The sequence below is a fragment of the Quercus robur genome, chromosome 10 (assembly GCF_932294415.1).
Source record: "Quercus robur chromosome 10, dhQueRobu3.1, whole genome shotgun sequence".
Lineage (NCBI taxonomy): Eukaryota > Viridiplantae > Streptophyta > Magnoliopsida > Fagales > Fagaceae > Quercus > Quercus robur.
In genome coordinates, this window is record NC_065543.1 from 17,074,064 (window position 1) to 17,092,989 (window position 18,926).

The following is an 18,926-nucleotide window of genomic DNA, read 5'->3' on the forward strand; positions in this document are numbered from 1 at the left end:
TGTACTTAAAGAAAATGCATAACATTTAACAACAAGTACTAGGCGACAAAGCATGGGTACAAATAAAAGTATTTTAAATAGCTAAGCATAATCATGAACTATGAGCAAAGCAAAAACATAGTTAATATAACATAAAGCTCTTTCTCTCTTTCTCCCTCTATCATATCACTCCCCCAATCATGAATCATAGGAGCTGTGATGAACTTGGAACATATATACCTGTAACCTGAAATACTTGCATAAAACACATTAGACGCTCAAGATAAAGCAAGTAATAAAAGGATAAGTATAATGTAACAAGTAGATTGCGATCAAGTAAACATGATGTGACATATGTGAGCAACTTGATCATACACCAAAATAGTCATTTAGAAATGACTACAATGATCACATAGTAAAGCAAATGATCATCTGAACATGCATTCAATGAAGCACAATAGCATAAGGATGTATGCATGTCCAACACATAAATATGATGAAATGAGAACAGCAAAGCATAGATACTAAACATAACTCAAAGCACCATAAAACTAACAAGAAAACAACCATAAAGAAAAACAAACAAAACAAAGTTTTCTTATTAACTTAATGTCTTCTCTCCCTTGGTATATGCATCTTCCCTATGGAATATCTCTTCCCCTACAAATGTGCATGAGAAATAGAATTTCTACCCCTAAGAATGTGCACAAGAGTTATATAGAATTGACAAAATTCTCTGGTATACTCTCTAGAATATACTCTCTCCCTTTTTGTCACGAATAGACAAAAGGTCAAGGAGAAATGAGGGCAAGAGATGAAGATACGACCAATGATAAAGATGCATGAGGGGTGCGAGATGAATGAGAAAATGAAGCTCAAACCTAAGACAAAACAAAATGCTACAAAGTATAAGGTAAACATGACATGCTAGGATGAAGAAACAAGGTATAGACCAATGCATGACAAAGGTAGCAAAGGTGTGTGCAAGAAGTGGCTGTGTGCAATGCATGACCAAAGCATGGATAATGCACATGTGGGGCAAGGTGTGTTAAATACAAAACCAATGAACCAAACATGTTCCTAATGAGGAAACATGAGAAACTCCAAAGTTTGGTACTCATCGGAGTCCAAACAAGCAAGAAAGTGCCTAAGAGGCATTTTATCAAACACCTAGCATGCACATTATGAACAACAATGTGAAACAATGCATGAACATCATGAAATCCACTCTTAATACATGTTCTAAATGCTGAATTACAAGAAAATTGGCATGGAATAAAGCCAACAAAATGGTTGATTAAATTCAACTTACAATCCTAATCACTAAATCAACATCCAAAATTTACAAATTAGCAAGTAGTTTTGTTATAATAAATCAAGTGCTTAGACATAGAGGTACCTTGGCAGTAAATGAAAGAGGGTTTATTTTTATTTTTATTTTTTCCGAATGGAGCTGATTCTCCACACTCCTAGTCATGTATACTTGTTTCTAATATTTTTCAAAGCTCTTTAACCTTCATCTCATTCATAACAAATTACTTTTGATCAAAACTTATTACAAGTAAAAAGATAGAGATAGAAATAAATAACTCTAGCAATCTAGGATATAAATTAAAAAAAAAAAAAAAAAAGGTTTGGCATTAAAAAACTTGTATCCATGGAACATTTGGCGTAACATAGATAAACACTCTGTTTGTTTCGCTGGAAAATCTTTTATAAAGATAGTTTTTCGCATTTTTCAGTATTTGATAGTACAAAAACAATTGGCCATGGAAAATTATCTTTAGTTAACGAAAACCCTAATAAAAATAAGACTTATTTTCTAGAGGTTGTTTTCCCAAAAAAAAAAAAAAAAAATTGGAAAATAATCTCTCTCTCATGCATCGCATCTCCTATAAATATTATCTTTTTCCTTAACTTCTGTAGTCTCAGGAAACAAAAAAAATTTGACACCTACTCTCTCTCACGATAAGCTCTCTCACTTTTTCTCTCTTCCCTTTACTTTTTCTCTCTTCTCATCATATTCTCACCGTCACTCCCTCTAGTCTCTCCTCTTCCCATAGATCTTTCTCTATCTATCTCTCTCTGTCTCTCTTCTCTCTTTTCTCCATGTTTTTCTTCCCCTCTGTAACACAATTGTCTGATTAGATTTTTTCCCTCTCACAAATTGGTCAACAACTATTCTTTGTAAAGGCAAACATATCTGCAACGGTAATTATTTCATTCCTCTCTATCAAACCCAAATTTTATTATATAATCATTGTTCTTGTTTGGTGGTTTTTTTTTTTTCCCCAATGTTGTGTCAACTCTCTGTTTTTATTTGATTTCTATTTGTACATGTTGGTTGTACACATATTTGATTGAAGAAATCAAGGGAGGATATTGGCTAAAATAGGATGGGTGGCAATTGGGTTGAAAACTTGAATCAAGCTAATCATATATTCTTTTCTTTGAATTTATAGCTTGATTTTATTTTTTCTTCATTTGATGGATCCTTGTCTGGTCTGCTGCAGAATTATGTAGATCTAAATTACGGTAAATTAATAATATTGTTATATAATGAATGGTAATTGTTTAGGGGAATTGCATTTTGCCACAGATACATTATGCAAATTATGTAGTGATAATACATTATGCTAATACATTATGCAAATACATTATTTAGAGTAATATTAAACAATTGTGGTTGAACATATTAGACAATTAGTCTACTAGCAAAAAGAGTAGACAATTAAAAGTTATTGTTATTTGTATTTATTGAAGATCTATTCCCCTGTCAATTTTTAGCCTCTAACAAACTCAAAAGTTATTGTTTTTAGTACTTATGGAGTGATGATGTTGTTACCTTTTAGTTTAGTCTCTTAAAACTTAAAGTGGTCAATTTTTTATGAAGTGTTTCTTTAAGTACTTATATATATGAGTGCTTTCCTTAAGTACAATTTTAATTCATAATCATTATTTTTTATATTTTTTGGAATATAGATGGATAATCCATCACTTGCTGCTGCCCCAGCTATATCCGTTATTGCTTTGGGTGTTGTTCTTTTGAAAGGGCTAAGATCCAAATGCGTTATACATAAAGAACCTCATGTCAATCGAGAGTATGGAAGAGAGTCATATATGAATGATATTCTTTGTAGAGGTGATAAGCTTTGTCACCATAATATAAGGATGAGACCCATTGCATTTTATATTTGTGTAAAATTTTAGGCAAGAATAATCTACTTCAAGAGACCATTCATATGCCCATTAAAGAACAAGTGTTAATTTTTTTACACACTATTGGGCATGATGTGAGGTTTTGAGTTGTTGGTGGGAGGTTTTGTAGATCAATTGAGACAGTGTGTCGATACTTTAGACATGTCCTTAGAAAGTAGTTTTGCAATTATACAAACACATGATTAGGGAACCTGACAAAGATACACCCTTGGAGATAAGAAATAGCAGCAAGTTTAACACCTATTTCAAGGTAAATTCCAAAGGCTTTCATTTTCCATTTTTTTATACATATAAAGATATAAAATAAATGTAACTTATATTGGTTGTAATTAGGATTGTGTGGGAGCTATTGATGGAACTCATGTTCATGCATCTGTTCCAATTCAAATACAAGGAAGGTTTCGCGGCCGAAAGGATGGAAAAACACAAAATGTCCTCGTTGCTTCTATCTTTGACTTAAAAGGCACTTATGTATTAGCTAGTTAGGAAGGAAGTGCACATGATTCACGTGTCTTAAATGACGCACTCTCTAGGCAAAGGGGATTAAAAATTCCTAAAGGTATTATAGGACTATAAAATGATTTTATTATGGATAATAGCTTTTGGAGTGATTTCTTTTCCTTTTGACTATAAAGAAATAGGTAAATATTATCTTGGTGATCCTAGTTATGGAGTTCGGAAAGGAATTATCTCCCCTTATCGTGGTTTTTGTTACCATTTGAAAGAGTTTAGTGATAACCCACTAAGAAATGGCAAGGAATTATTCAATCTTTGCCGTTTTCTTTACGCACCATTTTGGAGTTTTGAAGAAAAGTTTTCGTGTGTTAGATGTAGAACTTTTTTGATCATTCCCAACACAAGTGGATGTAGTCTTAGCTTGTTGCATAATTCACAATCACATAATAGGAGTTGACCATTTAGACTCAATTATGAGTAATGGGCTTCGTGGTAGCCCACTTGCAAATGAAAGTGTAAGTAGAAGAGTCCAACAATCACAAAGAGAAGTCCAAGAAGAAAATAGAGAATGGGTTCAAAAACGGGATGATTTCTTGTGACATGTGGGAGGATTGTAATGCTATGAGTGATTTCATACTCTTTACCTTAGTTGGTTGTGTAATGGATTTTTTTGGTTTCATATTTTCAAGACTTCTATGTTATAATTATTTTTGTTTGTCATGGACACCCCAAATTCATATTTTGTATTGAATATTATTTATATTCTTCTTTCATTTTGAATAATTTTTCTTGTGAATATCATTGTAATAGAATCGCAATGTGAAATAAAAAGGATACTCAAAAGGTCAAGGACACCTAGACCTACTCAAGTGGTAACAACCAATGCAAAATTTATTACTTGAGATACTTGCAAATGAGGCTCTTCATGGAAATAAGTATTCCAACATATTTAAACATGCATTATATGCTAAAGTAGCTAAAGCAATTACTGAGAAATTTATGATTGAATGTACTCCAAAGCAAGTGGAACATTGCTTTAAAACACTCAAAACCAATTGGAATACAATTGCATTACTTCGTAATAAGAAAAGCGGGTGTGGATGGAATGATGATTTGAAAATGATCACTTGTGATAGGACAATGTATGAAAAAGAAGTTGCGGTAAGAAACTTTTATTTTCTTTATTTTATAGGTAGAAAATTTTTAGGTTGTATCATTTTAAAGTTTAAATCTTTTCACTATTCTTATTGCTCTCATATTAGTTTTTGACTCTTTTCCGTTTTCTTTTTTCTTTTTTTTATAAATTATTTCTTTTCCTTTCTTTACACAAGTACATCCTAATCATGCACAGTTTCTAAACAAGAAAATTGTGATGTTTGATGAGATGGCTTTGGTTGTTGGTAAGGATATGGCTACAGGAGGTTTTTCTAAGGGAATTGGTGATATAGGTGTAGAAGCATTGGACGACTCACCTCCGCTTGTTGACGCTGATGTTGATGATATATCTATAAAGAAGCAAGTTGATCCCTCACATGTGGCCTCAAATGAGACAAGGTCTCATAGGAAATGACGTCATGCTACTATGATTGAAGATTATATTTACCAAGATTTGTCCGCACAACTTGGTAAGGTTGCTTCTGCAATAGAAAAGATTTCTGAAAATTAGCTAAATTTTGGTAATCTTTATGAAAAAGTTATGAAGATGGACGGGTTTGAGGAAAATATGTTTGCGTTTGCATTTGACCATTGAATGGGAATGAAAAACAAGCAAGGTCATTCACGTTGAAAAATGACAAGCTCCGTAGACAATGGCTGCAGAACTTCTTTGACAACTATTTAAACCAATTTTGATTATGTAGGTGCATTTTTATTAGAACTTGGGCATTTCTATTTGGACAATTTGGCATTTTGTTATTTATCAAACTATTTGTTCTAGATTATTTTGCAAGTTAACTATTTAGCCTATATGGCATTTTGAACTATTTGAGATGGAGCTTATGATTATTTTGAATAATGAGAAGAATGGGTATTTTGAATTATGAGCTTATGGAGCTTATATGTGTGAGAATTATATTGAGAAAATTTTAGCTTGAGAACAAAATTCATACTTGTTTTTATATTTATTTATGTTAATTACATTAGTTGGGTTTACGTAAATTTTATATTATACATGCTTTAAATTATACAATAAATGTTATAAAAAGTTTGTACATACCAAATACTAGAAAACATTCTCAAGCCCATTTTCAAGTTCATTACTATGCAAACACCGAAAAATGAGAAAATTTTCCAAAAAATGTTCTTTAGAAAATGATCAATTTTCCAAAAAATATTAATACTAAAACAAATAGAGCGAAAAAAAATAAATAGGTGTTAATATCATTCCAATTGCCATTACAAATGAGTGCTATTGCAAGTTGTCTATTATTCTTATCCCATCCTTATTTGAAATCTCTTTAGGTTTGTCTTTCAAAGCAATATCCAACTCTTGTTGGATCAAGATATCCATAACTTGTATTGTCAAATGCCAAAATTATTTATTCCATCAAATTTGTTTACCTCAAATTTGGCATTAGAAACAATAGTTCTATCTAACGAAGGTCTTGTAGAGAACTTACTTGAAATCTTTCTTCCCAATAATCAGATCTGTAAACCAATTAACAAAATTTCCAAAGAGAACAAATCTAAATGCTTAGGTAGCGAACCTTGGTGTTCATACCAATTTGGGTGGCTAAAATCCCAAATAAGGTCATAATTTTCGACTAGAAAGCATGTCAAAATATCCTTCCCACAAAAGTGAATTTATTCATTATTTAGAAAGATCACTGATGATCCAGTTTGTGAAGAGTGTAGTTCAGGCCCAGAATCGACCTTACATTACATGTTCTGTGTCAATGTAGGAAGGCACGGGAGTTATACTAGCTAGAAGTAGGGAGTTTACTGATATTCTGAGTTAGCTTATGATTAGATGTTTGCTATAATACTGACGGTTGCGAGGTGCATACGAAAGAATCGGAATGAAGTGAGACATGGCACGGACGCGGCTCCAGAGGCGCCGCACCCGCGTCCGACGCGGTGCGATGCGGTGACGCAGGAGGGACGCCGCTGACCGCGCGTCGGTGTCGCGTCTGCCACGTGGTTTCTTTTTTTTTTTTCGCTAACTCGCACCGACGCGGTTGAGACTCGGCCCGATTCGCGCCGACTTGGGCTGTATTGGCCGAAATTGGCGAAATGGCCAGTTCAAGCTGAAATGGCCGATTCAGGCTGAAATTCAAACACTCTCTCTCACTCTGTCACTCGTCTCTCTTCTCTGTGCTCTCTGCGGTGTGCGTGTGCTTGGCTTCACTGAATCACTCTCTGCCTCTCTGTCTCTGCTCTCCGTCTTGGCATCTCCACAGCAACCCAACACAAATGCTACTTTCCTGCCTGGTCTTCCGGGCTGGCTTCTCAAAAAAAAAAAAAAACACAAATGCTACTCTGTTGGCCTGTGACAAAGAGTTGCAATATAAAAATCTTTGATTACCCCAAAATGCCCTTTGCTTTGTATTCTATTGGACCCCCTAGATGCACCTAAAGTCATGTGGCTGTTTTGGTCATTTTACCTTAATGTACACGTGTTGGTTGAGATGGGTATAGTGCATGATCTGATATGGCATGATTAGATGAGAGGGTAGGACATTTCTTTTTTGTTTTGTATTTTCTTTTTTGTTTTGTGTTTTTTGCCTTCTTCTTTCTTTGTTTTGTGAATCTAATGTGTTTTTTAAGAATATTTTAATAGTAAAAATAAATAGAAAATATAAATAAAAATATTTTTAATAATTTTTTAATTGCCGAGTCCCGCCGCACCCGCACCCACCTTTTTCAAAAATTGCCGAGTCCCGCACCCGCACCCGAGTCTCGAAATGCACCCGTGCTTCATGTCCAAAGAAAACTGACAGCTACAGAAATTTATGAAAAATCACTAGGCTACTGGAGGAATATCAAGCCAACGCTGCACAAACCCGATTACTCATCTCCAGTCAGATGGGTTCCTCCTCAAAATGGATGGTATATGGTGAATACTGATGGGGTTGTATTTTGAAAATTTCATCTTTTGAACTCTACATCAGCTACATTTCTTTCGCCAAACTGAAGTTATCTACACTGAAAGGGAAGGCAACAAACTAAGACATGGTAGTATGCACAGTTTGTTGATGATGTAATTCATATTTTTCAAACAGGAAATGAAATAAATTTCACTAGGGTTTCCTAAAAAAAAAAAAAAAAAGAGTTTGGAGAAAGACCTTGTCAAAATAATATTTGGTTTTGTGTTGACAGTGTGACTGCGTATGGCATCCATTCAGAGATGATAAACTCCACAAGTTGAGCATGAGCATGATAGTTGGCTCCTCACTTTAACCTTCAGCAAGAATGGTTACCATTTTTTTTAATTAGCTCTTGAGCCCTATATACACGCCTTGCTGAGATTGATTGTATATGTTTGGTAAGAGATTTCTAGTAACATTATTTAAGTTTTATGGAAATACATGTGGGTGAAAAAGTGTGTAAAAATACGTGTTGTAGTGTTTAAACAACAGTTTTTGTTATTTAAATACCCTTACCAAACGAGGTCTAAATAACTTAATAAAGAAGTTATGTAACTAAAATTACTCATGAGTGGTATTTTCAAGCACACATAATGAGTTAAAGGAACATAACTCCAATTGGTTTTGAGGTTAAACCTTTCCAAATTATATTTTCCTATAAAGTATAAAAAATACTCTCTAAAAATTAATTATTTTCCTCCATAAGTATAATTAAGTTATTAGGAGACCAACTGTAATGCTTAATTATTGCACATTCACAATACTTCTTTCTAGTACCAAAATATTATATGGGTGTCCTTAGAATATTTGATAATAAACAATTTTTAAAATTTTTGGATACTATTTTTATAGGAAATATAAAAAGATATCAAAAAAATTAATTACTTATTTCCTTTCCTAGACAAAGTTTAACTACAAAACTGGTTGTAGTCTAAGGCTATTACCTTACTCAATATCTTTTTATTGTAAGTGAATTTTGACAAATCTATCATTGAATTATATCTTCTTTTTATATCCTTTATTCTTACAAAATTTCTAGAAAATTAAAGATCAATATCTATGTCATCAATAAATTGTTAAAGGCGAAAATGCACTTTTGGTCCCTACATTTTGGGCTTATTCTCAATTTGGTCCATAAATTGATTTAACTCCTAGGTCAGTCCCTAATTTTTAAAAATCGTTTTTAAAATAGTCCTTGCCGTCAACCCAGTGACAGAAAATGTTGAGGTGGCAAACAGTGTGTCCTACTTGCTGACATGGTGTTGACATGGATATTAAACTATTTGAAAGTTCAAAAACGTGTATAAACACCTTTGAACGTTTAGACCCCCAAATTACAACTTAACCAATTCAAGCTTTTTGTCAAACAACTAGTGTGCGGAAAATGAACATAAGCTATAATATGGAATTGGTAAAAACTATCTAAGCCAATTATAAATCACATCCACAGCAGAAAATAAAAGGCAAAGATAAAGGGAAGAGAGATTCAAACACAAGGACAACACACGATGTGTTATCGAAGAGGAAACCGAAGCTCTCGGCGTAAAACCTTTCCGCCGCCTTCCAAGCGGTCAATAATCCACTAGAAAATGTAGTTGGGATACATGAACAGCAATAGACCCTCCAAGCCTAATTTACCCGATGTACCTAAGCCCTCCAAGCTTCTTGCTCTAACGAGGTTGCGCCGAACCTTTTTCTTTTCTAGCTTACCGGATTCCGCTACTAGACCGTAGCATCCGCCATCCTTGGCATCTTCCAATGCTTCCCAAAGCTCCAAAGACACTTAACACTCTGAATGGGTGTGGGTAGTGTTTGGATAGAAATCTCCTCTCAATAGGTATGACAATGAGAGAGGGAATGAGAAGAGACTACAAAGATTTCTCTCTAAGAATGAGTAGCTCTCTCTAATTGGGTGGGTGTTTTGAAGAAACCTCTCTTAGGGTTTTTCTTTCTGAATAGCCACACATATCTTGTGGGAATGAGGGGTATTTATACTGGTGTGAGAATGGAATACGAAGAGTCAGTTTTTTTTTCCAAAAACAGGGCTGGCTGGCGACTTGACCTCGCGACTTGACTGAGTCGCGAGCTAACTTAATGGCCAGTCTGGATTTTTGTCGTGTAGTGCTCCAGGTGGCGTGACTGTTCAGCTCCCCTGCATGTTCTGCATGTGAGCAACTTTTGGCGGCTTGCAAGCCGCGAGCCACCCGCGAGTCCTAGCCGTGAGTCTCTTCTTCACTGCACTGTCTTGAGCATTTCTTCACACTCTCTCACACACTACCCTTACATGATTCCCACCTAAATACAAGGTTTCTAAGTGCTATATTACAAGCAAATTTGTCATGGAATAAAGCCAACACATGGTTGATTAAATTCAACCTTACACTATTATTAAAAAAACTTATTTAGCATTTTTGAAATGCCACATCTGATTTAAATTAATAAAAAATTAAAACAAAAATCCAGGTCAAAAATTTTAAAATAAATAAACAAATAAACATTAATTTAATTTAATTAAGAAAAAAAAAACTTTTTTAGTTTAAAAAATCGAAAAGAAAGGGCCTTTTCTCTGGAGACGAGGAGGTTTTGGTGTTGTGCTGAGTCTGAGTGGTCATGACCACCAAGTTCTCCATCTTGTAGCCCCTGTACTCCGATCTCACCGGCGGAGGAAGAAGACTAGCTGGCAAGGGAGGAGGGAGGATGAAGCCGAAGTTAGTCTTGGCTTTGGGACCACGGAGGCTAAGGGCGGCCTCGTCGTAGGCTAGAGTGGCTTCCTCTGTCGTGTTGAAGGTGCCTAGCCACTTACGGGTCTTCTTCCAGGGGTCTCGGATCTCCACCGCAAAACGGCCCCACGGCCTCTTTTGGACACCTCTAGGTTTGGGGTTTGAACAAATTGTTGGTTTGAATGGCTTTTGAGTTTGAGGTTGGTTTCAAAGTTTCGGTGGTGTTGTTTTGGTGGTCGATGGTGTTGTTTCGTTGGTTGGTGATGTTGTTTTGGTGATTGCATCGAGTTTGAATGGGTTGTGGGTCATGGGTTTGAATGAGTTGTGAATCATGGGTTGGTTTAAGAATTGATTTGTGATTTGGTTGGCTAGTTTGGTGGTTCAATGGTGGTAATGGTGGTGGTTTGGTGGTGATTGGTTGAGATATGGGTTTGGGGTTTGGTTGAGATCTGGGTCTGGGGTTTGGTTCTTTGTTCTGGATGTTGATGGTGGTAGTGGTGGTGGTAGTGGCGGTGTATGGTTTGGGTTTTGGATTTGGAATTTGGATTTTGTTTGGGTGTTTTGAGTTTTAGTATGGGTCTTGGGTTTTGTTTGAGTTTGGGTTTAACTCTCGGCGGTGGGTGGTACTAGGTTGATCGGCGGTGGGTTTTTGGTGGTGATTTGTAGTTGGTGGTGTGGGTGATTGTGGTGGTTGTTTTGGTTGTTGGTGGTAGTTTTAGTTTGTGGGTATGGATTTTTTGTGCTGAGATTGATTTTGAGTGGTTTAGTCAATTGGGTTTGTCTTGATTTGGAGAAAAAAATGAAGAATGAAGTTCATGTTCTGGGTTGGAGGTTTCTGGGTTTGACATTTTTCTAGGTTGGAGCTTCGATGATTTTTCTGGGTTGGTTTTCTAATGTGGGTTTGGGTTTGACGATTTTTTCATATTCTGGAGATTTCGATGGAGGATAGGGATTTTGTGTAAAATTTTGCATTGTTCTGGGTTTGATTATGCTCTTGTTCTGGGTTTCATTGTTCTTGGATTCGGGAAGAACATGAAGAACAAGTTCTTGTGTTCTTACCTCCTAAAAAATAATGAAAGCAATAATAATAATAATAATAATATTAGATTTAAAAGTTTGTGCTTTTTTTTTTAAATTAGTTTGAATTAAATTGAAATTGAAAAATATAAATTATTTTTTTTTAATTAAACTGACATGGCTTTTTTTAATTTAGAAAATGTTGACATGGCATTTAAAAAATGTTAATTTTTTTTTTATTAGCCACATCAGCAAACAATGCATTTCGCTTGCCACCTCAGTATTTTTTGTCACTGGGTTGATGACAGGGACTATTTTGAAAACGATTTTTAAAAATCAGGGACTGACCTAGGAGATAAATCAATTTAGGGACCAAATTGAGAATAGGCTCAAAATGTAGGGACCAAAAGTGCATTTTCGCCATTGTTAAATTACAGGTTTTTGTAATTTAAAATTATGCATAAAATATAAGTTTAGAGATCAGATAGTAAATAATATCCGATTGACACAAAATTTGTCATGTATATTAAAAGCGTAAAGAACATGCAACTCAATAGTCAAATTTTCAAAATATGTAGTAATATTTATTTTATTGAGTAAGGTTGTAATTTTAGGCTATAACTAATTTTGTAGCTAAATTTTGTCATTTCTTTCTCATAAATTTTTTTTATAAAGTATTTCCAAAATGACAAAATTTGGCTACAAATTGGTTATAGTTTTACGTTACTGTAGGGACACGATTTTTAACGACCCAAAGATGACGTTGGGCTCGTATGTAAAGGGCCCGAACAATATGATTTGTAGAGAGTGGGTTTGGAAAGGCTAGCCCTTAGTCGCCGGGCAGCGGTCTGGTCCTGATTGTATGGGAACTCAGACAAAAGTTGGTTTGGCCGGAACAGCCAGGCTTTACATCGATATAACTTTAAGGGTCTGGTTCTCAGATTTATTCCAAGTAGCATTATACTCCTCTCCCCCCTTTTATAAAGGATAGCATGGTATGAGTATGGGTTTGTCAGGCGCTGGGCTCCGCATTAAGGTGTTGGCAGCTTTCTCCCTTGTGCTACTCTTGTACTGAATTTGTCCTTTTCTTCAGGCGTTTTAGTGAGATGTTGAACGTGAGGTCGTCCTCGGCCACATCCTTGGACCTTCAAGGAGCTTTCATTGAGCGTCCTCAGCAGCAGGGCTTATCGGACTGGGCTTTGGGCCCTTAACACCAAGTGGGCTGGGACTTCAGATTTCGGGCCCCACAATAGCCCCTCAAAATCCTGCTGCCCGACTTTATTGTTGGGGAGGAGGGTTTTGGTATCGTCAGGCCCAAACCATGACTTGCCCAGCTCCGCATTTCATTGATATCGAGGTTGCTGTTCTGGCCTGGGGAGCACGCCAAGGCGTGCGGCATCTCTCTAGATTCTCTCAAGCGGCATCCTTGACGCTTCAATGTTCAAGGCCCGCCATTAATGTGCTTCCTTCACGAGGTTATTCAAACCTCGTGGTTGCGGATGGCGTCGGAAATTGTGCCAGGACCATCTTGTCTGTAGCACTTATTGGAAACTTGCGCGGATTGAATGCCACTGGTCTGCTCCCTATATAAATAGGGTAAGGGATTACTCCTTGTGCATATAAACCCCTATGCTCTTTTTAAAATATAATCTTTCTTCCATAATCACAATCTCCACATCCGGTACTATCCACCTTTAGTACAATATGTTTGAGGCTCGGATGTGGGTGAAGGAGCTACACCCGCCACAGAGGCACCGGACCCTTCCAAGACTTAAGGTGATGTGGTCTGGGCAAGGGAGGCACAGGTTCAAGATAATCTTCCGCCTTGGTAAGGGGGAAATGGTATTTCTCCCTCTTTTAGTCAAAATCCAAAGCAGGTACTGGTCGCACCAGATTTTTGGTACGTTAGAAGCAAGGTTTTCCGCCATCAGCGCCGTTTGCTTTATCGCAGGCATGATTTGGTGGAGGCTCCTCAACTTCCGGCTCCCGGCACCTTTTCTTCAACTGTGCTGGCCGCAGGTTGGGTTCCCTGCACCTTTTCTTCAGCGGCGCCAGCCCGGAGTCGGGCTCTCTGCACCTTTTCTTCAACGGTGCAAGTCCCAAGTTGGACTCTTTGGCTGCCTGAGTTGAAGGCATGTAAAAGTATTGAGGAATGGCTTCCTTCGATAAAATTTTGTAACGGCAGCTCGCCTCTTCTCTGCATCTCTTCTTCGGCTTTTCCTTCATCCCCTTGTATCTTTTCTTTTCGCTAGTGTAGTTAGTTTCAGTATAAGCTTATTTAAGCTCTTTCATTGTACACTGTACTGTCCTTTTGTCTTAATAAGAAATGAATTTACTTAATCTCAAATACTTTTCTTTTCTGCAACAACTACTTTGTGCATGAATGTTAAATGTACACTTTCCTTTAATGATACTTAGAGCAGGAAAAAGCCTTAAAACAAATTCCTACTAGTTTGAACTTATTGACATTATCAAGTATAACAATGGTAATTCTCAATAGATTAAACTCTTGGAACTAACCGAGATAACGGCCGAGCGCTTTGCGATGCATGTAAGACGACCGTCCGAGAACGATAAACTCCAAATAATTCATCCGAGAGGGTAGCTGAGCAGTGAGGGACTTCGATTGTGTTTTTGGCAACATATTGCCCTATATTGCATCAATCCCCTTGGTACTGAGGATCCGAGAGTTGACTGGGGAATCCATGCAGTTTAGGGATTAACCCAACTGTTAATGGGGAATTCTCCTCGGATAGATTCTAAGGTCCATGTAACGTCCAGGTCGCGCCCAAACCCCATGCTGTCTCTTCTAAGTAGTTGGTTTCCCCATAGGCTTGAGTTTGAGGACCACGCAAGGCCTTGGTTCTGTCCAAAACTTCTAGTTTTTCTTTTAAGTAGTTGGTTTCCCCATAGGCTTGAGTCCGAGGACCCTGCAAGGCCTTGGTTCTGTCCAAAACTTATAGTTTTTCTTTTAAGTAGTTGGTTTCCCCATAGGCTCGAGTCTGAGGACCATGCAAGGCCTTGGTTCTGTCCAAAACTTGTAGATTTTCTTTTAAGTAGTTGGTTTCCCCATAGGCTTGAGTCCGAGGACCCTGCAAAGCCTTGGTTCTGTCCAAAACTTGTAGTTTTTCTTTTAAGTAGTTGGTTTCCCCATAGGCTTGAGTCCGAGGACCCTACAAGGCCTTGGTTCTGTCCAAAACTTGTAGTTTTTCTTTTAAGTAGTTGGTTTCCCCATAGGCTTGAGTCCGAGGACCATGCAAGGCCTTGGTTCTGCCCAAAACTTGTAGTTTTTCTTTTAAGTAGTTGGTTTCCCCATAGGCTTGAGTCCGAGAACCACGCAGGGCCTTGGTTCTGTCCAAAACTTGTAGTTTTTCTTTTAAGTAGTTGGTTTCCCCATAGGCTTGAGTCCGAGGACCACACAGGGCCTTGGTTCTGTCCAAAACTTATAGTTTTTCTTTTAAGTAGTTGGTTTCCCCATAGGCTTGAGTCCGAGGACCATGCAAGGCCTTGGTTTTGTCCAAAACTTGTAGTTTTTCTTTTAAGTAGTTGGTTTCCCCATAGGCTTGAGTCCGAGGACCATGCAAGGCCTTAGTTCTGTCCAAAACTTGTAGTTTTTCTTTTAAGTAGTTGGTTTCCCCATAGGCTTGAGTCCGAGGACCACGCAGGGCCTTGGTTCTGTCCAAAACTTGTAGTTTTTCTTTTAAGTAGTTGGTTTCCCCATAGGCTTGAGTCCGAGGACCATGCAAGGCCTTGGTTCTGTCCAAAACTTGTAGTTTTTCTTTTAAGTAGTTGGTTTCCCCATAGTTTTTCTTTTAAAGGTTAGCCCCTTGACCAAGGTGGGGAGAGTTAACTTGGGGTTGGAAGCCCCTAGAGCTGTCCGTGCCATTGGCATCGCAAGGCGTAGCCCCTAGCGGAAGTTTATGTCGGAGCAACGACTGCATGTCGCTGGAAATGGAAGAAACTTTGCGGACCTCTGATCGATAGGGACTTGACTCCACCGCCACCTGCGCCAACGCGCAAGCCTTCCCACAGACGGCGCCAATTGTAGGGACACGATTTTTAACTACCCAAAGATGACGTTGGGCTCGTATGTAAAGGGCCCGAACAATATGATTTGTAGAGAGTGGGTTTGGAAAGGCTAGCCCTTAGTCGCCGGGCAACGGTCTGGTCCTGATTGTATGGGAACTCATACAAAAGTTGGTTTGGCCGGAACAGCTAGGCTTTACATCGATATAACTTTAAGGGTCTGGTTCCTCAGATTTAGTCCAAGTAGCATTATACTCCTCTCCCCCCTTTTGTCTCAGCTCTCTTTCCCTTTTATACTAGTATTTCCTTCCCGTTCTTCACCTACGTGTCCGTTTCTCCTCGTTTGGGGTAGTTACTCGTCTTATCAATCCATACGTCAGAGTGGTTGGGAAAAGCTGGATAGCATGGTATGAGTATGGGTTTGTCAGGCGCTGGGCTTCGCATTAAGGTGTTGGCAGCTTTCTCCCTTGTGCTGCTCTTGTACTAAATTTGTCCTTTTCTTCAGGCGTTTTAGTGAGATGTTGGACGTGAGGTCGTCCTCGGCCACATCCTTGGGCCTTCAAGGAGCTTTCATTGAGCGTCCTAAGCAGCAGGGCTTATCGGACTAGGATTTGGGCCCTTAACACCAAGTGGGCTGGGACTTCAGATTTCGGGCCCCACAGTTACAATTTTACTCAATATCTTTTTATTGGAGATGAATTTCGACAAATCCACCATTAGATTACATCTTCTTTTTATATTCTCCATACTTGCAAAGTTTCTAAGAAATTAAAGATCAATAGTTATGTTATCAATAAATTGTTTAAATTGCAAGTTTTTGTAGTCTAAAATTATGCATAAAATATAAGTTTATAGATTACATAGTAAATAATATCTGATTAACACAAAATTTGACATGTATATTAAGAACGTAAAGAACATGCAATTCAATAATTAGATTTTCAAAATATGTAATAAATTTTTTTTTATTAAGTAAGGTTGTAGCCCAATTTTGTAGCTAAACTTGGTCCTTTCTATAAGTTATAACTAGTTTTGTAGCTAAACTTTATCATTTTCTTAAACTAATGTATTTAAAAGTTAAAACATCAACTAACAAAATCCTATTAATATATATGAAATGTAATTCCACTAATCTTCAACATCCGTATGCACCCAACCTCTTTTAAATACAAACGTCTCTCTCTTTATTTATGTTTTAGAAGAGAGTTTTAATCTATGGTGTTCGCTCCTGATGATAGCTCTTTATCATCAAACCAAGGCACCAATCAGTTTTTGGTATAGACAAGAATTGAACCCCAGATCTCTTATACAACCATCAGAGACTTTACCAGTTGAGCTTATTGGAACCTACATCTCTCTCTTTATTTGATTCTTTATTTCATTAGCATTACTCAAATATTAATGGTTTGTTATTAAAAAGTTAGCGATAATTTATTGAAATGTCTAACTTTAAAGCGACAACTAGCTTGTCATTCGTGCTTGAAGTGTAATGATAAATTCATTTGTAGTCATTGCCAATGTCCTTTGGTCTAATGGAATCTCCAACTCTATGGTGAGTACACATTCAGGGTTTGATCTTAGCATTTTCAATTAACAAATATATATATACACACACTTTAGTCATTGTCCTAGAAAGCAGCAGACTAAATAAACGATTTACATATATTATAGCTAAATGAGATTAGTAATTTTAAATGAGAGATTTAAAATGTGGTTATTTAAAAAAAAGGGTAAGTACTAAGATTTGGATATACTTGATATTATTAAATTTTGTTGTCAACCAGTTGGTTGAGGCGGCAAGTTGCTGATCCTGGACTTTGTCATTCTTATAGAAAAAATAAGTATATTTCTTTGTGACTTATTTATAAATACTTAATTTGTATATAGTTATCAAAACTGTTTCGAGCATTGACCTATTAAGGGTGTGGTATAATGGTCACAGATTCAATCGTAGGGTCATAAGTTTATCATTGGTGATAGGCCAAAAACATATTAACCCCTTGTGATGAATTATTTGATTAATTATTCAAATTTATTAATTAATCAAATTAATATGCAATTGTACGTGGCAGTACAAACAAATCACCAATTAACTAAAGTATGCAGTGGAAAATAAATTGACACAGTTATTTATTTACGAATGGGGAAAACATACATGGGAAAAACTCTATCGGGTAATTTCAAGGTCACCACTCTTAAGAATCCACTATTATCACAACAAGCGGTTACAAGTAAAAGAATCTCAGTACCTTATACCAACTTGCAGTTGAACCCTTACCCCAATACCTAATTGGACTTGTTCTGTAGTGACAATCTCTCATTTTCAATGCACGGATCCCAGTACGTGACTAACCAATTGCGCGGATCCTAGTACGCGACTTGGTCACCAACTTGAAAAGGATGTTGGCTGCAAAGTTCTTCAGTTCATCACACGATGAAGATTATGAAGTTGTTTGGTCACAAAACCTTATGGTGCACAACCACAGCAGTTTCTTCAAGAACTAGGGCAAACTAGGTTTCCGGTCACACTATTCTTCACACTTGTGGAATTGTGCTCTTGTGCAACTTGTGTCACCTTTTACGGTCCTTAAAATAATCTTTATATATGTTTAGGGTTGTGAGAAAAGAAAGCCCAAACATATATTCACTGATTGGATGAAAATTAGCTTCAAAAACTGAACTTCATAAACCTCGATAGATAGGGTATCTATCGAGATAGCTGTCAAGTTTCGGGTTTCACAGCTTTTTAAACCTCAATAGATGCTAGCTGTCAAACTTTAATGAACAACACTTTCTCACTTGATTCTTGGACAGACTTGCATGGCTTTAACACTTGAACTTGAAACCTTGTTTCTTGAAGTATTAAACACATGAACGTTCAATTAAGTGTATAAAACACTATGTACATTTAGACCCCCAATTAACAAATTATCAATTCAAGCTTAATATCAAACAATTAATGTGCGGAATATGAATATAAGTTTAAAATAGAATTGATAAACAATCTAAACCAAATAAAATCACATCCACAATAGAAATTAAATGGCAAAGATTAAGAAAAGAGAGATGCAAACACAAGGACAACACAATGATGTGTTATTGAAGAGGAAACTGAAACCCTCAGCATAAAACCTCTCTGCCACCTTCCAAGCAGTAAATAATCCACTAAAGAATGTAGTTGGGATACATAAACAAGAGAAGACCTTCCAAGCCTAATCTATCCATTGTACCTAAGCCCTTTGAGCTCCTACTCCAACGAGGTTGCGCCGAACCTATTTCTTTTTTAGCTTACCGGATTCTGCTATTGACCATAGCATCAACCAATATGAAATTGGTCCCTTCCTAAATGCTTCCTAAACACCAAATGACCTTCTCATAGATGTGGGTATGGTGAGAAAAGGTTTTGGTAATGAACCTCTCAAGG

The 18,926-nt window shown here is 36.9% G+C and overlaps 1 protein-coding gene across 1 annotated transcript; it reads left to right on the forward strand.

Annotated features, from left to right (window-relative positions):
• Window positions 1-4,536: 4,536 nt before the first annotated feature.
• Window positions 4,537-5,224, forward strand: LOC126703904 (uncharacterized). The gene is made up of 2 exons (XM_050402957.1): window positions 4,537-4,815; window positions 5,006-5,224. Exons 1-2 carry the CDS (start codon window positions 4,537-4,539, stop codon window positions 5,222-5,224), a joined length of 498 nt encoding a protein of 165 aa, XP_050258914.1.
• The last annotated feature ends 13,702 nt before the right edge of the window (window positions 5,225-18,926 follow it).

Bases quoted from the DNA above. Each gene is read 5' to 3' on its own strand.
- LOC126703904 (XM_050402957.1), top strand. From the start codon at position 4,537: ATGCAAAATTTATTACTTGAGATACTTGCAAATGAGGCTCTTCATGGA. The intron at 4,816-5,005 runs GTAAGAAACTTT...AATCATGCACAG, and splicing joins TGTATGAAAAAGAAGTTGCG to TTTCTAAACAAGAAAATTGT.